The sequence below is a fragment of the Scylla paramamosain genome, chromosome 25, assembly GCF_035594125.1.
Source record: "Scylla paramamosain isolate STU-SP2022 chromosome 25, ASM3559412v1, whole genome shotgun sequence".
In the NCBI taxonomy this organism is placed as follows: domain Eukaryota; kingdom Metazoa; phylum Arthropoda; class Malacostraca; order Decapoda; family Portunidae; genus Scylla; species Scylla paramamosain.
The window spans coordinates 13,903,393-13,929,121 of record NC_087175.1 but is presented as its reverse complement, the minus strand read 5'-3'; the positions used below and the strand labels follow the sequence as shown (position 1 = coordinate 13,929,121).

At 41.0% G+C, this 25,729-nt stretch overlaps 1 protein-coding gene across 3 annotated transcripts in view; it reads left to right on the top strand.

Moving 5' to 3' along the window:
* LOC135113223 (sodium-coupled monocarboxylate transporter 1-like) overlaps nt 1-25,729 on the top strand; it is a 105,013-nt gene that overhangs the window by 70,405 nt on the left and 8,879 nt on the right. For 2 of the 3 annotated variants that reach the window (XM_064028390.1, XM_064028391.1), the window contains exons 4-7: nt 11,142-11,296; nt 17,572-17,712; nt 19,689-19,907; nt 20,708-20,826. In XM_064028390.1, the coding sequence (XP_063884460.1) occupies nt 11,142-11,296; nt 17,572-17,712; nt 19,689-19,907; nt 20,708-20,826 (634 nt within the window). The remainder of the gene's footprint in view (nt 1-11,141; nt 11,297-17,571; nt 17,713-19,688; nt 19,908-20,707; nt 20,827-25,729) is intronic. The other variant, XM_064028392.1, reaches the window with a different exon arrangement.

Below are 25,729 nucleotides of genomic sequence, written 5' to 3'. Positions count from 1 at the left end.
GAGCGTGGGCACCAGAGTAGGTTAAATCGTTGTGCACATAAACGCAACATCTAGCTTTGGATCGAAAATGAGGATAGAGAAAGTAGGAGGGAACATAAAAGGGGCTACTGTCAGTTGCCTCAGACACCTGGGTTTCTGTGAGGAAAAGATGAGGTTTGGAAGAGGAGAGGTGGTGTTCTACAGATTGAAAATTAGATCTTAGACCACGAATGTTGCAGAAGTTAATGAAGAAAAAGTTGAGGGGATGTCGTCGTCAGAAGGACAGTCCGACCTGGGGACATTTGTGGTCCCCTCCCCAGGGAAGGGTGCGTGTGTTATTAGGTGCTTGTATTTTTGTGTGGAGGAAGAGAGTTGTCTTTAGAGGGCAGGCTGTGACTGCCCCCTTGTGTTGTGAGACACAAAGGGAAACGTTCATTGAGGTCACAGCTTGGTTTAATGATAAGTTCACAACACCCCCTGATCTAGTGCTTTAGACCTCACTGGGAGTATTTATCGTTTCGGCAGGTGCCTATTGCCTCCTCCTGTAAATGATCCAGGATTCAGGCCCCTTCCCAGCTACCATCACACTCGGATCAACTTTCCCTAGACTAACTCCTAGCCTAGTGTGGGCATTAACTTGACGAATCTAGACATCTGTTTGTCGCCCCAAGCCACCAAAACTGAGATCGACACTCTGTTTAACCCACCGACCGAGAAAGGAATATAATAAACGCCAAACAAACTTCTACTTGCTGAAAAAGAATCGCAAACCACCTGCTAGGGAATGGCACGGTTAGGACAAAGGACACACAAGGATGAGGCTTATAATATTCTGCGAACTACTTCGCACCAGAGACAAACCACCCACAGAAAATTACATCCTACTGCACATGAATAATTTATGCGCGGTCTCCTGGAGAATTACAGACAGCTATATACGCGCAGAATTATGAAATCCTCGGACTTCAAAATTCCCAGCAATGAGCTCTGAACACCAAGTCGCATTTAACTGCACAAAAGTACTAATGACATAAGTACATAACAACCGATAGATCCCGAGATGGTCAGAGAACCACTCCCAGCCTCCCAACAAAACACGAAACAACCAGGACGCAGTGACGGAGATTGTAAGAATATGTAGTCTACTACAATTATAATTATCTACCACAGCACCAAGTCGAGCTCTCAAAAGGGAGCTAATCCTACCTAGTACAGCAGGGATGCACTGTCACTAACTCCTCGGCAATAAATACTAATAATAGCTCTCTAAAATATATCCCACAACCCTCCATGCTGGCTCTCTCTCCGTTGCTCCTTTTAAGCGTGAGTTGTCTCTCTCCTAAATACAGCACCCGACTGACGCCCGGGGACAAAGGAAAACAGCCTCATTCGCGTGCTCAGAGGTGTCAGTTAAGTCACATGACAAGGGGATGGTGGTGGAATGGAGAAGAAATGAGGACGTGGAAGTTAGCATGCATCGCACCTCCACCAATACACAAGCTCACTCTTAAGAGACAAATCTTGCAAAAATCACTGTTCACTGGTTGGGTGAAAATTAATGAATCTATGATGAGAAACAACTTTTATATTATATATCAATCACAAGTCTGGGGAACAAAGGGAAATGGGCAAAATTAAGATGGAAAGATTATATGTGAACACGGGTTTTTAAAATAAACTGGAGAATGAGGTTAGGCATTCTCTCTCTCTCTCTCTCTCTCTCTCTCTCTCTCTCTCTCTCTCTCTCTCTCTCTCTCTCTCTCTCTCTCTCTCTCTCTCTCTCTCTCTCTCTCTCTCTCTCTCTCTCTATATATATATATATATATATATATATATATATATATATATATATATATATATATTTCTTATTACAGCTCCACTCATACCACGACGTCCTCTTGAACGAAAAAAAAAAATATGTTAGTCATATGGGCAAATTAACTTACTATTCTAGAGTCTAGAGCAGTGGTTCTCAAATTATGGGTCGCTACCCAAAGTTGGGTCGCGAGATCAATTTTGATGGTTCGCAGGGACACAGGAACATTATCATGCTTTCAGTGTTTCAGTGTATTTCAGTTACTTAATTGAATTATTCTTCTTTAACCACAAATTAATTTTGTTATGTATGTTCATCTTCCCCCCACCTCCCACCTCCTGGGCCCCACGTAATGGTGTCTCTGGCAGGAATGACTCCTGTATCAAACGCGTGTGTTGAACTGGCAGTGGGCCCATGCAGGCTCATGCGCAGTGTCTATTTTCCACCGACCGCAGGCGAGGGAGGTTGTGCCGTTTGCAGTCATTTGTGTGAGAAGCAGCACCATGGATCCCATTAATTTAGTTTTGTGAATTAAAAGCAGTGCCATGGATTCTATTAATTTAGTTTTGTGAATTAAAAGCATTGTCATGGATTCTATTATTTTAGTTTTGTGGATGAAAAGCAGTGCCATAGATTCTATTAATTTAGTTTTGTGAAAAGGAAAAGCAGTGCCATGGATCCCACTAGTTTAGTTTTGTGAATGAAAAGCTGTACGCATTATTTATTTATTTATTTTTTTCCAAAATAAAGTGTATATATCATTGTACATTTTCTTTCTCTTTACTTTACTCTGGGTCGCGAAGGAATGAAATGTTCCAAATAGGGTCGCTCATGAAAAAGTTTGAGAACCACTGGTCTAGAGTAACAAAGATATAACTCGCAGCTTACTGAGGGGCACACAAATTACGACTCTACAAAGAACGCTATGACACTATCACATCAACGAAAACGAACATGGCTACTACTCAGCGCTTCTCCACAACACAAACTTGGCCACTTTTTTTTTTTTATTCTCCTACTCCCACGAGATGACACTATCACATCAACAAAAACGAACATGGCTACTACTCAGCGCTTCTCCAGAACACAAACTTGGCCACTTTTTTTTTTTTTTTTTCTTCTCCTTCTCCTCCCACGAGACCTGTCTCTGAGTCTCACCTGTACCTGACATGCGATCTCCTCAGCAGCACTGGTGTGAGGACTTACTCCTGCAAGGAGTCATATTTGTAGCATTTTTCTTCCAGCATCTACGGCTGTTTTGACTTCTCCCATGACTCTTGCCTTTTGTCTTCTTTCTCCTCTTACTCTTCCCTCTGCTTGCTCTACTAATTCACCTTCTCTCACCTCTTCTGCTCCCTCTGCTACATAGCCTACTCCTTTTGTACATTCTCCTCATAACACAGCCATAAGAGCCATTAAGCAGTGACAATGACAAGCCTGTGTCCTCAAGACACTCAGCTCCCCCACCAAACGTTATGGCAGTCTGGAACATCGTCGCGGCAACGCCAAGCATCATACTTTCTGGCCAAACAATTTCTTACACTGGCCCCTTCAGTTCTCTTTACTGAAGAACACACTACATCTTCCACCGGGCCTTCACTGCCCACACTATCACTTCGCCTTGCCCGCTCCTGGCTTCTCAGAGCCGCCATGTCACACCCATAAAACGAGTAAACTAAAAGTGCCACTTCTACGGCAAAAATAAGAGGAGCTCCCTGTCCACTCTTACTTAAAAGGATATTTCCCTGTTTCTCACTATCAGATACAGCTACCTTAAGAGAGTCATACAGCATCACGCACACTCTCGCGTCTTACCGCCAATTCGGTCCAGAACGCTCGGGTCCCCACGCTACGTATGTCGTCACGCACTACGTGGAGGTGACCTCCCTGGGCGTGACCCCATTTATTCATCGGCACAATGCCGAGGTGGGAGGCTACAGGGATGGGGACTTTAACCACCACTCTTGCTGCCCATGGCCACCCGAGGGGATCCCCGTGCCAGCCAGTGAAGGCAAGCGCCGGGGCAAACCATCCGGACATGGGGAAACCTACCTGCCGGGGATCCCCCCAACAGAATTCTGGAAATGCACACGCCACGTGCAACACCCAGACAGTTGGCTACCATCCGCGAACTGAGTGGGCTGTAGAGCTAAGACTCTCGTATTGGTTGATTTAACGTCTCAGCTTCGACGCTCTGGTTCATTAAGCATGTAGCCGAGGTATGCAACACCCTCGTGAACCAGGCGGGGATTACAGCTCGTCATCCCGGAAACGCCAGCCGCACTACTTGGGCACTCGATAAGTGGATTTCTCTGAGCGCTTCGCAAATGCATACTGACGGCCCCCAAACCCGAAAGGGGTAGAGAACCACGATCGGGTAGGAAGCTCCGGCTCAGTGAAGCGCAGTGAATCCCCATTGCTCTTCAGCTATTAATGTTTAAAGGAGAAGAGTATAAAGACTCATCCCCTGCCTCATACCTAAGGGATTGGGGTGGTAGTTAGCCGGGGTTCCACTCCCCCGTTACCAGCGGGCGCCATGAGGAGGCCACCACCCCTGTAACTAGCTTTCAAGGCTTTCGCTTTCACCATATAAGTTTGGCTGGACCTGACGGCCCGGAACTTATATGAACCTTAAGAGAGTCATAATTACTCCCGCCAACGAGTTGACGCCTGCCCCTTTCCAGGATGCAACACACCCATTCCAGCACAAGGAGCAAAACTCCCGCACTTACTCATTCCAACACAACAACTTTCGGCTTCAACTCGAGCACGGCCAACATGCACCTGGGCCAGCTCCACTGGTCCCAGCAGCTGCTCCCGCGTACAATTCATAATCGGCAAGCCCAACTCCTTGTCGCTTCGAGAAGGACGGCATCTATAACTTACTATCCTACTCGAGTCCAATACCTGACACTCAACAATGACTTGGTTAAACGAAGCTCCCAGCAACGCTGTGGGTGTTTCCCGGGCGGCAAACAAAAAACTTATCACCGGTGTAGGTTCACTCGTGATTATCCAGAACTCGGAATCAGCGCATGCATGATCAGCATGCCAGATCTACGGTTCGATGCCTCATTTGAGCCCTGCCGTCACGGAGTGAGCATCTCTCTGCTGGTCTGAGGATGAATCTGGTAGATGATATATTCAGCTCATGGTTTCTTAGGACGGGTTTACTACTCAGATACATTATTTTCGTGTCTAATACTGTTGTTCTTACATTTTATGTGATCTTCGTTGCCTCAATAATATCTTCTTTTGGTTTCTGATGGACCACATTCGATAAGGGAAGAATTCGCATGTAAACACCATCACCTCTGCACTTTCGTCAGGTTCAATATTTACAAGTGAATTTGTTCCTTATCGAGTGCGGTCCACTGAAAGCCAAAAGAAGACTTTATTGAGGCAAAGAAGATCAAATAAAAAGTAAGAACAATAGCATTAGACAGAAAATTAATGTATTTGAGTATTCAAACCGTCACAAGAAACCATGAGCTGAATATACCATCTACCGAATTCATTCTCAAAGAAGCAGGGAGATCCTTGACAGCAGGGTGCAAATGAGGCATCGAACCGTACATCCGGCATGCTCTCCACGCATGCGCTGATCGTGAGTTCTGGATAGACCTCTACTGAACCTACGCCGGACGCTGGCCGGACGGAGCCAACCTTTCAGCTACAGTTTCGTGAGGCGGCCTCCCCAGCGGCCTACAGATGGCCTGTACAGGCCGCCTCAACATCTCATACACGCTCAGTTTTGGCTGAAGAGTCTTGGTTTGCGCAGGTGGCCGGACAGGCCGCCTGACAGGCTCCTTTAGAGCCAAACGGTTATCACACCCCACCACATAAACTATCCATACGAAACTAACAATGTAACCAAACTAATCAAACTAATCTAACCAAACTAATCTAACCTAAATAATAATCTAACCTAACCAAACTTAACTAAACCTAACCTAACCTAACTAAACTTTAAAAATTGTTGTCAGCAACAACAGGAGGAGGCAGTAGACACCTGCCGAAACGATAATTACTCCCAGTGAGGTCTAAAGCACTGCTCAGGGGGTGCTGTGAATTTATCATTAAACCAAGCTGTGACCTCACTAAACGTTTCCCTTTGTGTCTCACAACACAAGGGGGCAGTCACAGCCTGCCCTCTAAAGACAAATCTCTTCCTCCACACAAAACTACAAGCACCTAATAACACACACACCCTTCACTCAAAAATTTCAAAATTATCATGGCGACTCCTACACCAGCCTCGGAGTCGCCATTTGGGCAGGGAACCATAAATGTCCCCAGGTCGGACTGCCTTTCTGTCGACGACCCTAAGGGTCTTGACACCCCCCTCAACTTTTTCTTCTTTAACTTTTGCAACATTCGCGGTCTGAGATCTAATTTTCAATCTGTAGAACACCACCTCTCCTCTTCTAAACCTCATCTTCTTTTCTCACTGAAACTCAGGTGTCTGAGGCAACTGACACTAGCCCTTTTTCTGTTCCCTCCTACTTTCGTTATCCTCATTTTCGATCCAAAGCTGGATGTTGCGTTTATGTGCGCAATGACTTAACCTGCTCTCATGCCCACGCTCTTCAATCTTCCGAGTTTTCCACCATTTGGCTTTTCCACCATTTGGCTACGACTACAGAGTCACTCTCAAACTAAATTTATTTGTGCTATATACCTCTCACCTAACTCCTCTGACTATAAGAAATTGTTTGACTGCTCAACTTCCAAAGTGGAGCACATTCTGAACCTCTTCCCTTTTGCAGAGATCTCTATTCTTGGAGACTTCAATGTTCACCACCAGCTCTGGCTTTCCTCTCCCTTCACTGACCATCCTGGTGAACTAGCCTTTAACTTTGCCATCCTCCACGAGCTAGAGCAATTGGTGCAACACCGTACTCGTATTCCCGACCGTCTTGGACATTCTTGACCTTTTCCTGACCTTTAATCCTTCTGCTTATGCTGTCACCCTTTCTTCTCTGTTGGGCTCCTCCGATCACAATCTCATATCTGTATTTTGTCCTACCGCTCCAATCCCTCCTCAGGATCTCCCTAAGCGAAGGTGCCTCTGGCGTTTTGCCATTGCTAGTTGGGAGGACCTGAGGAGATACTTTCCTGATTTTCCTTGGAATGACTACTGCTTTCATGTTTGAGACCCGTCTTTGTGTGCTGAACGCATAACGGAGGTGATAGTGTCTGCCATGGAGGCGTACATTCCTCACTCTTTGTGTCGACCTAAACCTTCCAAACCTTGGTTTAACACAGCTTGTTCTCGTGCTTTACATGACAGAGAGGTGGCCCAGAAAAGGTATTTAAGCTTTCCATCACCAGAATCTCATGCACTTTGTATTTCTGCCCGGAACCATGCCAAGTCTGTTTTCCAACTAGCCAAAAACTCCTTCATTAACAAAAAGTCTCAAAATCTTTCAAGATCTAACTCCCCTCGTGACTTCTGGCATCTAGCCAAAAATATCTCCAATAACTTTGCTTCTTCTTCTTTCCCTCCTTTATTTCAACCAGATGGCACCACTGCTATCACATCTATTTCTAAAGCTGAACTCTTCGCTCAAACCTTTGCTAAAAACTCTACCTTGGACGATTCTGGGCTTGCTCCTCCCTCTCCTTCACCCTCTGACTACTTCATGCTACCTATTAAAATTCTTCGCAATGATGTTTTCCATGCCCTCGCTGGCCATGGCTTCGCAGGTTTATGGACCTAATGGGGTCCCTCCTATTGTTCTCTGTAACTGTGCCTCCGTGTTTGCACCTTGCTTAATCAAACTCTTTCAGCTCTGTCTGTCAACATCTACCTTTCTTTCTTGCTGGAAATTTGCCTACATTCAGCCTGTTCCTAAAAAGGGTGACCGTTCTAATCCCTCAAACTATCGTCCTATTGCTTTAATTTTCTACCTATCTAAAGTTTTTGAATCTATCCTCAACAGGAAGATTCTTAAACATCTTTCACTTCACAACTTTCTATCTGATCGCCAGTATGGGTTCCGTCAAGGCCGCTCTACTGGTGATCTGGCTTTCCTTACTGAGTCTTGGTCATCTTCTTTTAGAGATTTTGGTGAAACTTTTGCTGTTGCCTTGGACATATCAAAAGCTTTTGATAGAGTCTGGCATAAAGCTTTGATTTCCAAACTACCTTCCTATGGCTTCTATCCTTCTCTCTGTAACTTCATCTCAAGTTTCCTTTCTGACCGTTCTATTGCTGCTGTGGTAGACGGTCACTGTTCTTCTCCTAAATCTATTAACAGTGGTGTTTCTCAGGGTTCTGTCCTGTCACCCACTCTCCTTATTATTCATAAATGATCTTCTAGACCAAACTTCTTGTCCTATTCACTCCTACGTTGATGATACCACCCTGCACTTTTTCACGTCTTTTCATAGACGTCCAACCCTTCAGGAGGTAAACATTTCACGCAGGGAAGCCACAGAACGCTTGATTTCTGATCTTTCTAAACTTTCTGATTGGGGCAGAGCAAACTTGGTACTGTTCAATGCCTCAAAAACTCAATTCCTCCATCTATCAATTAAACACAAACTTCCAGACAACTATCCCCTCTTCTTCAGTGACACTCAAGAGTCCCCCTCTTCTACACTGAACATCCTCGGTCTGTCCTTTACTTATAATCTGAACTGGAAACGTCACATCTCATCTTTAGCTAAAACAGCTTCTATGAAGTTAGGTTTTCTGAGACATCCCCGCCAGTTTTTCTCACCCCCCAAGCTGCTAACTCTGTACAAGGGCCTTACCCGTCCATGTATGGAGTATGCTTCACATGTCTGGGGGGGTTCCATTCATATTGCTCTTCTAGGCAGGGTGGAATCAAAAGCTTTTTGTCTCATCAACTCCTCTCCTCTAACTGACTGTCTTCAGCGTCTCTCTCACCGCCGCAATGTTGCATCTCTAGCTGTCTTATACCGCTATATTCATGCTAACTGCTCCTCTGATATTGCTAACTGCATGCCTTCCCTCCTCCCGCGGCCTCGCTGCACAAGACTTTCTCTCACTCCTATTCTGTCCACCTCTCTAACGCAAGAGTTAACCAGTATTCTCAATCATTCATCCCTTTCTCTGGTAAACTCTGGAACTCCCTGCCTGCTTCTGTATTTCCACCTTCCTATGACTTGAATTCCTTCAAGAGGGAAGTTTCAAGACACTTATCCATCAATTTTTGACTACTGCTTTGACCGTTTTATGGGAGTGGCATTTCAGTGGGCTTTTTTTTTTTGGGTGGGGGGATTTTTGTTGCCCTTGGCCAGTGTCCCTCCTACATAAAAAAAAAAAATAATAATAATAATAATAATAATAATAATAATAATAATTTGCAGTGGGTTTATATGGGGTTCAAATTACTCAGAATGAGAAATTCTATCTGATAAGGATAAGAGAAACTATTTTGGGACTGTTGCAAGAGTAAAATAGTACTGGGACTTGTCAGGTAATGGACGCTGGGCAGTAAACAAACCATGGTTCTCGGGCTGCAAACGCAATCTCCCAAACGCACCCTAATTTCAAACGCTGAAATCTATTAATTAAGAAGATTTATAGTTTTTTTTTTCTTTTTTTTCTCATAGTAACACTGGTACATTTTAATATTTTCAACATCGATGTGTCATAGCTGGTTCTGTTGCTTAGGACTAGTAAATATCACTGGAGTTTGCTTTTGAGGAGGGGTAGTTCACATAATTTCCAATACGATTTCTTGTGGTTTGGTCGACCTAACCTGAAGCGCGGAGTTCCAACAGTGTTCAAAAAATCCAAAACGGATACATAAGTATTAGTAAATACAAACACCACGTCATGTGATTGGTTGGTTGCATCAGCTGGTAGAAATTATAAGCCAATAGCAGGGTTGGATGCATACGTCGATTCTCCAAAGCTTTGCAGAAAGCGGATGATTTTAAGTGAGGCACTATACTGGCATTACGGATTATGCGAATAAGCTACGAAAGTGCCTTAACAGGTTTTAAGAGTTAATAGGTTCAGAAGAGCAGTAACCATGGTTGTAACGGCAAGAATATACGAGATGCAGCACTGCGGCAACGTAAGACAGCAAATACTAGTTAAAGAATGAGATGGAGCAGTTAGGCTAAATTATATTAGGCTAGATTATATTAGGTAGTGTTATCTCATGTTTCATTCGATTATTGTAATGATATAAACGCATCTGCCTTCGAAAGTGTAATATAATGCTGTATTTTGTTTTCAAGTGAATTGGATCCATATTAACTGAAACCAAGATTATAATACTAGGCTATTATAATCTTACCTAACGTAATATAGCTTAATTCCTTGGACCATTAATGTTCAAGTTCTTGCACCATGTGAAATCTTAGGCCAGTTTCGGAGGAAGGTTTACGGGGTTTAGCAAAAGTAATCGACAACCTTGTTACATATGGAGGAGCATTCTCACACAGATCCCCTATACTACCGCATTCGATCAACAGATGTAATACTGAATGCTCTGAGCAATTTAAGTGTATGTGATATCCTTTTGGCCTGTTCGAAGACATGACAGTGAAATTTCACTACTTACTACCAAGAGCACACATCCCTGGTCGAGACTATTCCTCTGCTAAGCCGTTTATAATACACACCAGATGATTGTTTTTTTGTGTCTGCATTTCTGGGATCTCACAAAAAAAGCAGCTAAGTTATACAACAATCCAATTTCGTGCTCCGAAAGCATATTGTGTCAACTCGGTAATGTTTCTTGGCATATAGCCAGAAGCAGCTTCATCGCAAAAAATGCATGGTGACAGTTTTCGTACAAACGTCGAGATACAACGCTCCAGACTTACGATTAAAGTAATCCAATGATACCCCAGGCGCCAATTTGGTATTAGCATGTAGTTAGGAATCAAGATACCGTCACAAAAGACAAAATTTGATGGCCGTTCTGTGCTCTAACTTGTCAAAGAACAACTGAACAATAAATTCTTAAGAAGTAAATAAAAATAAAAATATGAGAAGGGAGTTTTATATTATTTTATCTTGAGGTCTCGAAATGAGGGACTGTGTATTAGAAAACGATAAATAATAATAATAATAATAATAATAATAATAATAATAATAATGATAATAATAATAATTACTGTAAAGAGTATCTTCTAAAGTTGACTATAAAAAGCTCTGAGCTACAGAAGGACACCAGAAAGGAGCATGGCGACTTTTTTGTGGGTGAGAAGTGACTTAAGCAGATGCTAACTGGATGAAGGGCTCAGCTATGACACATCAAAGCGTAGTGCGGAATTGCACTCCATGTTATATATAGTACATATTCTTCAAGCAAAAAAAAAAAAAAAAAAAAAAAATACACGTTCGTCATTTTAGGGCGGCGTGAAAGCAGTGGTGTACACAGACGTGATGCAAACAGTGCTGATGTTCGGTGGGGTGTTGGCCGTGGTTATGCTGTGCTGCATGGAACTGGGCGGAGTCGAAGAGGTGTGGGCCATAGCAAAGCAAGGCGGTCGACTGGAATTCTTCAAGTAAGTGCTGAGGCCTTACGGGTGTTCAGGAATGGTGTAGGTGATTACATGATACAATGCACACTAGATGAAGGTAGCAAAGACAGTTACATTTCTATGTGGTGAATGGTATTTAAGTTGCTGTATTCGTGTTTGAGATGTGATGCACGCCTGTTGTGTAACAGAAAGTAAAATGGAAAGCAACACAACTTTATGGTTAGAAATCACCTTTAGGAGCCGAAGGTACATTGTAAGTTGACTGTAACACCATTTCTGATTATTTTCACCTCAAAGATACTGATATTGCTTTCACAAATTTAAGGTATTCCAACAATGGAATACCAGTAGCATACAGGGTGTCCCGTGAAGGAAATCACATACTCATAGAAATGAAAAATCAATTAATTTTGAGTCGGAAATATTTTGTGGCCAGATACTCCTAACGCTATGGTTTAATAGTTACAGATATTTTAAATATAAACGTGCATTAATGGTAAGTGGCTGCACACAGTTGTCGTGTTTCTATCTGTCCCCTTGAACTTAAGCTATATGTTGTATGTTTACAAACGAAAGCCAAACTGCTGTGAACACTTCATATGATATATTACATCCCTATATTTGGCTGCTCTTTTGACCAAGTCATCAACCATGCTGATGACAGCATATTGTGTTCTCAGCTGTCTTCCTGTATGCGCCTGTGCTCCCGCGAACTGCGCGTGCTCAGAACCTAATGTTTACAAAGGCTCGTTGATCTGTCTTCTGCCGTCCACAACAAAATAGCTGAAGACTTGATTAAAAGATTAGCCAAATATAAGAAAGAAATAGACCCAGTAAAATGTCCACAGCAGTCCGGATTTTGTTCATAAACAAAGAGAGGATAACTACGAACAAGGGGACAACTGCGAATATGACACCGGAAGCCCCGCAACGTCCACCTGAGAATTATTGTCATATGGAATGCGTTATGTTTTAGCTATTAATTGTTACAACGATACACCGTTTCCTTGAATTTTGCTTTATCTTTATTTACGAAAATCTTGAAATGTAATAACTAAAGCATAACGCAGTTAAGGGACGAGACTGTGTTGCCTCTTACCATTTATGCGCGTTCATATTGAAGTATCCAGTAACTTCTATAAACCATGGGGTTAAAAGCATTTGACCATAAAATACTTCAGGCTTAAAATGACTTGATTTTTCATTTCTGCTAGTACATGACTTTCCTCACGGGATATCCTGTATATAACGCCACGTATCAACAAGCCTGAAAATAAAATGTCACCAAAAATTATTTCATGCCCCAAAAGGAGTTTTTTTTTTTTCTTCCAGCATCAGAGACACCCGATAAACTCTTGGGAAACCTTGGACTTTTGATGGAATCATAGGTATGCTTCTTGTGCTAGAGATAGAGAATCGCTTAGTCAACAAGGCTGTCAGTGACAAAAGCCACCGATAGAGGTTGCGCCGCCGATCATGGGTGTGCAGGTGTATATGAATCATAATCACGTATCTCTAGTCCTCATCCATTAAGTCGCTTCGATTCGTTAGATTTTGGGCCGTATGAACGCCCGTCATCACGCTTTTGCATATATCCACTGTATCATTTCTACTACATTTCTCTGACCGTCCCTGGCTTTGTTCTGTGCTAACGTGCTTGCCGTGGCAGGGCCGGGGCGGCATTTATTTTCCTTAGCTCTCCTCAGATGAGACAGGCTTCCTTAATGACATTACTGTTCCATTCTTTAGTAAGTATGTTTATTTAGGAAGACTGTTTATTTGCCCACTAAAATGCAAAAAAAAGTGAGTTCTCCATGGCTAGAAAATGCAATAAAATAATAATTTAAAATCTAAAAACTCAAGATAATTAAACAATAATTGTTTATGGAAAACATGGGCTTTCTCCGTGGAGAGAGAGAGAGAGAGAGAGAGAGAGAGAGAGAGAGAGAGAGAGAGAGAGAGAGAGAGAGAGCTGCTCATGGAAAGTGGAAATTTTCTCTGAGGTTATACTTGATCCTAATTTTACCAAACAAGGCAAGTGAACTTTTATAATAATATTATTATTAATATTATTATTATTATTATTATTATTATTATTATTAGGTATTATTTTTTTATGCGTCGGACTAAGTTATAGTTAGAGTAGATTTACTTTGAAATTTAATTAAAGAAAACTCGGAAGATTCAAGAGCGTGGGCACGAGAGCAGGTTAAGTCACTGCGCATATAAATACAGCATCCAGCTTTGGATCGAAAATGAGGATAGAGAAATTAGGAGGGAACAGAAAAGGGGCTACTGTCAGTTGCCTCAGACACCTGAGTTTCAGTGAGGAAAAGAAGATGAGGTTTAGAAGAAGAGAGGTGGTGTTCTACAGATTGAAAATTAGATCTTAGACCGCGAATGTTGCAAAAATTAATGAAGAAAAAGTTGAAGGGGGTGCCTCCATGCTTGCACCTTGTCTAGTCAAACTCTTTCAACTCTGTCTGTCAACATCTACCTTTTTGCTGGAAGTTTGCCTATATTCAGCCTGTTTCTAAAAAGGGTGACCGTTCTAATCCCTCAAACTACCGTCCTATTGCTTTAATCTCTTGCCTATCTAAAGTTTTTTAATCTATCCTCAACAAGAAGATTCTTAAACATTTATCACTTCACAACCTTCTATCTGATTGCCAGTATGGGTTCCGTCAAGGCCGCTTTACTGGTGATCTTCTGGCTTTCCTTACTGAGTCTTGGTCATCCTCTTTTAGAGATTTCGGTGAAACTTTTGCTGTTGCATTGGACATACCAAAAGCTTTTGATGGAGTCTGGCACAAAGCTTTGATTTCCAAACTACCCTCCTACGATTTCTATCCTTCTCTCTGTAACTTCATCTCAAGTTTCCTTTCTGACCGTTCTATTGCTGGTGTGGTAGACGGTCACTGCTCTTCTCCTAAATCTATTAACAGTGGTGTTCCTCAGGGTTCTGTCCTGTCACCCACTCTCTTCTTATTATTCATTAATGATCTTCTAAACCAAACTTCTTGTCCTATCCACTCCTACGCTGATACCACCCTGCACTTTTCCACATCTTTTCATAGACGTCCAACCCTTCTTCACAAGGTAAACATTTCACGCAGGGAAGCCACAGAACGCTTGACTTCTGATCTTTCTAAAATTTCTGATTGGGGCAGAGCAAACTTGGTATTGTTCAATGCCTCAAAAACTCAATTCCTCCATCTATCAACTCGACACAACCTTCCAGACAACTATCCCCTCTTCTTCAGTGACACTCAACTGTCCCCCTCTTCTACACTGAACATCCTCGGTCTGTCCTTTACTTATAATCTGAACTGGAAACTTCACATCTCATCTCTAGTTAAAACAGCTTCTATGAAGTTAGATGTTCTGAGACGTCTTTGCCAGTTTTTCTCACTCATCCAGCTGCTAACTCTGTACAAGGGCCTTATCCGTCCATGTATGGAGTACGCTTCACATGTCTGGGGGTGTCCACTCATACTGCTCTTCTAGATAGGGTGGAATCATAAGCTTTTTGTCTCATCAACTCCTCTCCTCTAACTGACTGTCTTCAGCGTCTTTCTCACCGCCGCAATGGTGCATCTCTAGCTGTCTTCTACCGCTATTTTCATGCTAACTGCTCTTCTGATATTGCTAACTGCATGCCTCCCCTCCTCCCGCGGCCTCGCTGCACAAGACTTTCTTCGTTCTCTCACCCTTATTCTGTCCACCTCTCTAACGCAAGAGTAAACCAGTATTCTCAATCATTCATCCCTTTCTCTGGTACACTCTGGAACTTCCTGCCTGCTTCTGTATTTCCACCTTCCTATGACTTGAATTCCTTCAAGAGGGAAGTTTCAAGACACTTATTCTTCAATTTTAGATTACTGTTTTGACCCTTTTATGGGAGTGGCATTTCAGTGGGCATTTTTTTTTTTATTGGATTTTTGTTGCCCTTGGCCAGTGTCCTTCCTACATATAAAAAGAAAAAGTTTCGGAGAACAATAGGAGGGATCCCATCATGTCCATAAGCCTTCCGAGGGTTTAGGCCAGCAAGGGCATGGAAAACATCATTGCGAAGAATTTTAATAGGTAGCGTGAAGTAGTCAGAGGGTGAAGGAGAGGGAGGAACCAAGCCCAGAATCGTCCAAGGTAGAGTTTTTAGCAAAGTTTGAGCAAAGAGTTCAGCTTTACAAATAGATGTGATAGCAGTGGTGCCATCTGGTTGAAATAAAGGAGGGAAAGAAGAAGAAGCAAAGTTATTGGAGATATATTTGGTTAGATGCCAGAAGTCACGAGGGGAGTTAGATCTTGAAAGGTTTTGACACTTTCTGTTAATGAAGGAGTTTTTGGCTAGTTGGAGAACAGACTTGGCATGGTTCCGGGCAGAAATATAAAGTGCATGAGATACCTTTTGTGGGCCACCTCTCTATCAGGTATAGCACGAGAACAAGCTGTGTTAAATCAAGGTTCGGAAGGTTTAGGTCGAGAAAAACAGTGAGGAATGTATGCCTCCATGCCAGACATTATCACCTCTGTTATGCGCTCAGCACACAAAGACAGTTCTCGGACACGGAAGCAGTAGTCATTCCAAGGAAAATCAGCAAAATACCTCCTCAGGTCCTCCCCCCCAACTAGCAGAGGCAAAACGCCAAAGGCACCTTCCCTTAGGGGGATCCTGAGGAGGGACTGGAGCGATAGGACAAAATACAGATATGATTTTGTTATCGGAGGAGCCCAACGGAGAAGACAGGGTGACAGCATAATCAGAAGGATTAGAGGTCAGAAAATGACCAAGACGGTCAGGAATACGAGTAGGGTGTTGCATCAATTGCTCTAGGTCATGGAGGATAGCAAAGGCTAGTTCACCAGGATGGTCAGTGAAGGGAGAGGAAAGCCAAAGCTTGTAGTGAACATTGAAGTCAAGAATGTTGGGTGTATCTCCAAGACGGTCAGGAATACGAGTAGGGTGTTGCATCAATTGGTCTAGGTCATGGAGGATAGCAGAGTTGAAGGCTAGTTCACCAGGATGGTCAGTGAAGGAAGAGGAAAGCCAAAGCTTGTGGTGAACATTGAAGTCTCCAAGAATGGTGATCTCTGCAAAAGGGAAGAGGGTCAGAATGTGGTCCACTTTGGAAGTTAAGTAGTCAAAGAATTTCTTATAGTCAGAGGAGTTAGGTGAGAGGTATACAGCACAGATAAATTTAGTTTGAGAATGACTCTGTAGTCGTAGCCAGATGGTGGAAAACTCGGAAGATTCAAGAGCGTGGGCACGAGAGCAGGTTAAGTCATTGCGCACATAAACGCAGCATCCACCTTTGGATCGAAAATGAGGATAGAGAAAGTAGAAGGGAACAGAAAAGGGGCTACTGTCAGTTGCCTCAGACACCTGAGTTTCAGTGAGGAAAAGAAGATGAGGTTTAGAAGAGGAAAGGTGGTGTTCTCCAGATTGAAAATTAGATCTTAGATCGCGAATGTTGCAAAAATTAATGAAGAAAAAGTTGAGGGGGGTGTCAAGACACTTAGGGTCGTCGACAGAAAGGCAGTTCGACCTGGGGACATTTATGTTCCCCTGCCCAGATAGGGACTCCGAGGCTGGTGTAGGAGTCGCCATGATAATTTTGACATTTTTGAGCGAAGGGTGTGTGTGTTATTAGGTGCTTGTAGTTTTGTGTGGAGGAAGAGAGTTGTCTTTAGAGGGCAGGCTTTAGAGTGACTGCCCCCTTGAGTTGTGAGACGCAAGGGGAAACTTTCAGTGAGGTCACAGCTGTGTTTAATGATAAGTTCACAGCACCCCCCTGAACAGTACTTTAGACCTTAATGGGAGTAATTATCGTTTCAGCAGGTCGTACACCAAGCAGTATTACTAGTCATCTTTGTAACGTCTTACCTGATCGTTATTAAAGTCGGTTCATACTAACTCTCGGAAGTTTAACTGAGGAATATTCGGTTATCAAACTAATTGGACGTCAGCATTAGTAGTGAGTCGCCGAGTAATCAGCTGATTTCACAAGATTTCTCCACCCACAATTTATCATCACACCTTTCGGAATTACAGTTAACTAACAAGATCTGCTACCCGCCTCGGATGAGTTTTAACCTAATTAATGGATCTGCCATGTAGGGCTAACTTTGTGTAGGTGTGTTGTGCGGGTAAGTCTCATAAACTCTCTTTTATATTAATCCTTTTACATTTATGTCAATCACCTCTTATTTTTTTAGCTTGTTTATGCAGCTTCCAGCACACGTGCCTCTTGGTTTACTACAGCAACGTACGTAACACTTCTCTCTCTCTTCGCCCTCAGCCTGGACACCGACCTCCACGTCCGCCATACCTTCTGGTCTACCGTCTGCTTTGGTTTCTTCTTGGGGATTAATTTCGTCGCAATAGAGCAGTCAGTTTACCAGCGACTTGCTTCCGTTAGAAGCCTCAGTATTTCCAGAAGGTAAATTATTTTATAAAATAAAAATAAGATAGAAAAGAAACAAAAGAAACAAAATAAAATAACGTGAACAGAATAAAGTGAGTCCCACGCATCCGAGACAAGGTAAAACGTCCAAATTTTGCACAGTTCACTAGTTTCAAGAATGAGGATTAGCCTGCTGGACATGTAATTTCTTTAATCACTCATTAATGATTAAATGCAGATAACAATTTAAAGCATAATAAAAAAAAAAAAAAAATAGGTTTTACTTTAGTCACACAAAATAATCAAGGAAACTGATACACAATACTCGTTGAATTATCAAAGGAAAACAAATATCGAAGACGGCTGACTCAGTCTTCAGTCTACTCTACACAATTTTAAAAGCAAATGGACAAGAGAGGAAAGTTTGCATCAAGTAAAAACTGTTATCTTATGTTGACATGTGATATTATCGGGTTTACATTACGGCTAGCTGACTGCAGCCCCAGACTCAGGGTACTTAGGATGGTAAGTAAATAAACGAATGAAAGAATGATAAAAACAAATATATAAGAAGAATGCTGATACACTAGAGACATCGATAACTCGGCACCAGATTCAAGCGGAACACTGTCATTATCATCCTATCAGCCTGTCAACAGCTGTGGTGTGTAACTAAGCATTTCTTATGATGTCAAATAATATTTAGATTAAAGAATACAGTCAAATTATGAACTTGAGTTCGACTTGCGAGAGGTGTGTGACCTGTGCGAGTAGTGGCAGGGCCTGGGACCGTATTCTTCATAAAGTCATGACATATGTCATAGCAATGGCAGATACATATCATAAATTAGAAAATCTATCATAAGTCGTATATCATAAGTTATGATATGAGCGAAACCGTCTATCATAACCGTCTGCTATATGTAACGCTTGCTTGATTTCAAATACTAAATGACGAAGCAAAAACCTGGCGTTAACGACTAATTTATAGCTTATATATATATATATATATATATATATATATATATATATATATATATATATATATATATATATATATATATATATATATATATATATATATATATATATATATATATATATATATATATATATATATATATATATATATATTTGTTTATTTTATTTTATTTTTATTTCTTATTTATTTATTTTCTTTTTTCGTTTTTATGCACTAGGATAAGAGACACAGTGGGTAAGATAAAAAATCAATCCTTGAAATATACGGTGAATGTGATCCCTTTGGAACATCTTAATTCAAACAAGCACATTGTTCAAATGGTTTGGTGGCAAGGAAGGCTCGACGATCCCCAAGGCCACCACTACTGCACAACTGTAATTTCTCAGCAGCTTTTCCCAGCAGCAAGTTATGTAAGTGTTATGGTCACCTTAATTCCGGGGGTAATTGGATTTCTCCTTTCTGTGTCACTCTATTAGGCTTCCCTCACTAGACTGGTAACAAAGAGAATACCTGCACCGTCTAGATGATATTTTCTGATGAGCTTCACGTCACTAAGTTCATTCAATACGTCCTTTCTGAGTCAACAGTTCCTGAGCTGGAGATGTTGGCTGTGGGGAACGTTTGTCATAAGCCGCTAAGACAGAGTGGACCAAGTCTTAGCATCCCGCGCGGATTTATGACAGACGCGCTTAGTTTATGATAAGAATAGGCCATTTTGTCCCAGCTATGACACGTTTGGTAGCTAAGACTCGCTAGGACCGCTTCGTGAATACGGCCCCTGGCTGCTAGCCCTGACGTGATGAAACCCTCATTGAGAAATAAAATGTTCGCTATCCTTTCATTGACTTATAACATATAAACAGGACACGAACACGATAGGCATCAAATGCTGTTGAAGAGTAGCTCACTATCAATTATGCTTGCACTTTTGAAAACTTCACTTACACAATATTTGGCTGAGGGGCTTGGCCAGGGCCAGAGTGCAGGTTGGTATAGATAATATTAATTGCATATTTTTGTCATGATCCAGACTGGCGTGGTTCTTCCTGGCTGGCCTCTGGTGTTTGTGGATCATGTTTTTCTTCTCCGGTCTGGTCGCCTACGCCACCTACAGTACTTGTGATCCCTTCACCTCAGGCAAGATCAAAAAGCCGGACCAGATCATTCCCTTCCTAGTCACCGACAAGCTAGGTCACATTCCCGGCCTGTCCGGTGTCTTCGTGGCGGCTGTGTACGGCGGAGTGCTTAGGTGAGGCGGAGAGGAAGGTGACAGGATGGTGAGTTGCTTGTTTAGGCACCGTAACGAGGTAATGGAGCCGCGTACAGTACTATAGATATTAAAATGGGTTTAAACAAATATATAAAACCATATAAAGATACACAAATAATGGGAATAATTCTATTTAATGGGAAAAAAAAAAACTGGGTTTCCTCACAAAGAGAAATAACGCTACTTGACTGCTGGACTGACATTAATGTGTCGCAGCAACGGGGTTATAGGAGGCCACTTATCGTAATTTCTAAAAGCAAAGTAAGATAAGATGCAAGAGAAAAAGAAAAAAAAAACAAGATTACTATTATTCATAGATACCCAGCATTTTACATTAAAAGAAAAAAAAAATCGTGCCCCCGCAGCTGATCACACCTCTTCAAGCATCAGAGAAAGATTGATTGATTGTTGATCAGTTCAGGTCTTATCATGCTGCTCATGGCTATGTTAAAAACTAATCAGAGTTATAAAAATAATTAAAACATGACAGAAATAAATTAAACAATCCTACAGTTTGCGGAGAAGGCCAGCAGGGGTAGAGCTGTGCCTCCACACTGCACTTTGAACATCTCAGAGAATGGCAATGGATGCATCTGGAGTGTGTCAGATATTGGGAGTATATACCTTCATACAGGGAAAGTACAGTGTGTGTGTGTGTGTGTGTGTGTGTGTGTACACTGGCATCCACGAGGCAGGTCCAGACACATGCTCAGCAATGAAATAAATAACATCTTTGAATAGCTTTTTTCTTTTATTGATTCCATAACATCTTCCCTCAGTTCCCTCTCTTCTGCGGCTAATTCAGCGGCCTGCGTGGCGTGGCAAGACTTCCTGAAGCCTCTGCCCTACTTCAGTGGCCTCAAGGAGTCCTCCGCGATGCATATTATTAAGGCTTTATGTGAGTTTGATACTCTATGTGTGTGTGTGTGTGTGTGTCTATATATATATATATATATATATATATATATATATATATATATATATATATATATATATATATATATATATATATATATATATATATATATATATCATTGTTGTGTGGGTTGACAAAAGTAGACTCGGATTGTACTCGGTAACGTCCACCCGTATAACTTATTGTGTCCAAAAGAAAGATAGACAGAGCAAGGTGGCTCACTAGAAGGCAGCCTTGATGAGGCAAAAGAAGTGAGGTCAGCAGCGACCACACATCATTTAACAATTATAGTTGCCAAATTAACAAACAGGTACCTTATATTGTCACGTCCTTTTCTTTTTTTCCTTAATCTCTAATGGGTTCGGTAACTTTTGCGCTGTCGCCAGTAGCTTCTGCCTTCTGCATTCTCTTCCACTACCCCATCTGCTTCATGCCTCGCAGTTTCATTTCTCCACCAAACCTTTCCCACTTGTTCTCACCTCCACCCAACGCTTCCACTCCATCTTCATAGGAGAAACCTCCTCCATGATCGTATCATTTAAAACGTGTCTCTCTTGGCTTCTCCATTATTGACGAAACCCCTTTCCCTATTCTAATGGCCTCACTCCTCAATGACACTTCCATGAGCCAGCGCATTCTTTATAATTTCTTTTTTTTTTTTTTTCATGCTCTGAACCCAGGCTTCTCCACCAAACATTAGCACAGGTCTTCACAAATTTAGCGGCATCATTCTCGTAGATCATACTGCTGACTTCTCTTCATTTCTACCATCTTAGTCTTATTCTGTTTTTCAATGCCAGTTCCATCCCTCTCATCCAGTCAATCATCTCTCCAAGAAATTTCCTTCTGGTTTACTTTTTTTCCATGTCCATTCCTTATTGCAATTTGTTATCTTCCTTCATTACTGCTAATCATTGTCTTCGTCTTGTTAAGCACTCTTTCCACTCAAACATTCTTTGCAGCAGGTTCTGAGTGTAGCTTTATCATCAAGTCATTTTCATATACTAACTTCCACATACCTTCTCTTACAGTTCTCTTGCTCAGAACATCATTCCACAAGACTGTCTTATCACTTTTTTTTTTATTATTATTCAATAATGATCTTATAATCTTAAGTCACTATCCTATCCTCTCATTATGGTAATTACCCTGTACCTTTCTACGTAATTTCCAGATGTACAGTTCTGCGGGAGATTCGTGAAGAACAAACGCTTGAGTTCTGATCCTTCTCTAATTTCATAATAATCACAACAAACTTTGTTTCTTTCAATACCTCAGAACTCCATTCCTCTGCCTATCCATTTAGCATAACCTACCCCCTCTACTTCGATGACACATAACTTTCCCTCTTTTCTACATGAAACTTTCTTGATCCGTCCTTCATTAAAGCTCTGAACTGCAGATTTTATATTTCAATTGCTAAAAGAGCTTCAAAGCTGGGTGTCTATGTCGTCTCTCTCTCTCTCTCTCTCTCTCTCTCTCTCTCTCTCTCTCTCTCTCTCTCTCTCTCTCTCTCTCTCTCTCTCTCTCTCTCTCTCTCTCTCTCTCTCTCCCCTTCTTCTTCTTCTTCTTCTTCTTCTTCTTCTTTTTCTTCTTCTTCTTCCTTACAGTTGCTCACTCAAGGACCTTATTGAGTACTGAGTATGCTTTCACTTGTCTTTTCTGACAGGGTAGAGTGAAGTTTTTCGCCTCATCAACGCCCGTTTCTAATCAACTCTCCTTGCTGAGTCTTGGTCATCCTATTTTAGGGATATTTTTCTCTAGCCTAAAGTATATCAAAAGTTTTTGATAAAGGCTGACACAGAGCTTTGATTTCTAAACTATCCTTCTACGGCTTCTATCTTTCTCTCTGTAACTTAATCTCAAGTTTCCTTTATAACCGTTCTATTGCTGTTGTGGTAGACGGTCACTGTTCTTCTCCTAAGTCTATTGACAGTGGTATTCCTCAGGATTCTGTCCCGTCAATCACTCACTTATTATTCATCAATGATCTAAACCAAACTTCTCGTCATTCCTAAGTTGGTGATACCACCCTGCACTTTTCCACGTCTTTCTGTAGACTTTCAACCTTTCATAAAGTAAACAGTTCATGCAGGGAAGCTACAGAACGCCTGACTTCTGATCTCTCTAAAATTTCTGATTGGGGCAGAGCAAACTTAGTTTTGTTCAATGCCTCAAAAAGTAAATTCCTTCATCTGTCAAATCGACACAACCTTCCAGATAACTATCCCTTCTTCAGTGACACTCAACTGTCCCCCCTCTTCTACACTGAACATCCTCGGTCGCTCCTGTACTCATAATCTAAACTGGAAACTTCACATCTCATCTCTAGCTAAAACAATTTATATAAAGGTAGGCGTTCTGAGTCGTCTCCATCTTTTTTTTTTTTTTTTTCTCTCTCTCTCTCTCTCAATCTCGCCCCCTATTGCAAAACACCCCATCACACCAGAGGCGTTCCTTACTATGCTAGCAAGCTAATCCTCTCTGTGTTCTGTATTTCTATTATTTTATTTTATTTTTTTGTTTACTTATTTAATTTTATTTATTTATTTACTTATTTATTTATTTATTTTTTAGGACGTGGTGATGACGAGCTGGAAAAGCAAAATCGCTCTATTAATATGCTACTACTAAGCTCTTGATGCGTGCCTATCTGATTCTTACTGCGTCAGCACTGGTTCCACCCAGTTCTTAGTACGTGCATACCACGCGCGTAATTAGGCGCGCACTACAGTCTGTCTTCACCACGCTTCCACACTGTCCAACTGATGCACATTACGTGAGCGTGACGTCAGCATTACGTTGACGTCATATCAGTGGGATCCGCCCCAAGCTGGCAGTGTTTGTCTAGCTGCCGTAGAGCAAACATTAATTATTAAGTCATGCTGCCCCAACATAAGTGAAGGGGAAGTAAGTAGTCATCCTAGCCGGCTGCACATAAACCAAGTGAAGGTTCTCTCGCTTATCAGATGTCCCCACTCCCATATATACTCCTATATACCCTATATATCCAGCTTATCAGGTACCCCATTCTTATATATCTTTCTGGGCGGACGCAATGAGGACCTATTAATGACTCAATACTGACGCAGTGCTAACCTTGGGGATACCTGGTGACCACGCATTTTTGACTGACAGCGTAGCAGGGCCATGCATTGGCCAGTTTTGTCCCAGTTCTGTCTTGACGAGGACTTAACGCACCTTTTTTGTCGTTCAAGATCGCGCTCTTCTTAGAAGCGCGATCTTCGGTGAAACCAAGATTGTGTGTTTTTGTCGTCAAGATTTCGGCGATCTTGCTTCGGAGACCGATCTTCGACAAATCCGAAGCATGCTCCTGAGGTGTCTTGGGGCGATCTTGACCCGTAAATAGAAGCAATATGGTGGCTCCCAAAGAGTAAATACTTCTGTTATTGATAAAAATAAGTCTAATTTATAGTTTCTTAAAGACAATAGATGATATATGATGTCGAGAAGAGAAAGATAACGTTAAGTAGCCTAGTAATAGGTAAATGAGAGAATATAGGAAGCTAGGTCAGCAGAGCGGAGTTTAAGATAAATTAAGTTATGAATATGAAACATTTCCTAAGCAAATTTTTATAGTATAATGATATGAAGGTATATCCTGATATAGTCTATCTGACCTAACTCGACCAGCAGCCCCAAGAATTTATTGACAGCCTTGATTAGATGGAAATTGGGTAATTTTCTAGTTCTTACCCGAGTCTAGGAAGGGTCAACACGTGTAGCCAAGGTGGAGAAGAAGGAAGTCAGCTACTGGGTACTTTTTTGTTTACCGCCAGATTTTGCTATTTTCGGCGAAGAAATACCTTCGGCGTTTATCGGTTAGCTTTTATACGTAGCCAGTTCATATTTTAACGTTGAATAAGTTGCCAATGCACTACGTTTTATAGTTTTTATAAAAATATACACTATATGATCTTAAATTATCATTTCGGCTTTTTCCAAGCAACTTTTTTTGTCGTTGATACCAAAAAAGGGGCCAAAAAGTGATCTTGGACGACAAAAACGCGCCTTTAATGATGACGCAGTGTTCCATAAAGAAATAATGTGACAATTTTTCATATATATATATATATATATATATATATATATATATATATATATATATATATATATATATATATATATATATATATATATATATATATATATATATAATGAATATTTAAAGAAACACACATTCTAAACCTTTTTGATCAAAATTAATTTAAAATTGCTGTAAACATATATAAAAATGTTAGAGTATACCCTAATATAACTAAACAAATCTTTCATAACCATCCAACACGCACAAGAGACGAAATCTGCATACCTGGCCATAGCCTAAAAAAAAAACAAATTCAATTTTTTTTTTTTTTTCTTATGCAGCCCACTTTTCTTATGCAGGCCACAAAATATAGAATTATGTTCGTGAGCACATTGAAAGACGATCTACACTAGGTTCTTAAAAAAAATAAATAAATAAAACAAAAAAAATAAATGGATACTATGTTATATTGCCATCGCATACTCATTATTATTTTTTTTTTACTATAATTTTCTTATTATTTGTTAATATTCCTTTCATTACTTCCATAATATTATTTAGAAATAAATAAATAATTATTTAGACTTCTTTCTTACCATCTTCATTTTCAGTATTAATTACCATTGAAATGGTATGTTAGGCGTTTAGAATTCAGTTATATAAAACCCAGCTTTATTTATTAGTAATGAACATTGAGCCCATCTCCAAATAATAATAATAATAATAATAATAATAATAATAATAATAATAATAATAATAATCTGTATTGCCAAAAAAATAAAATAATTAAAATAAATAAAAATTCAGCTTCAAATGGGATGTCTACATTTACAATTA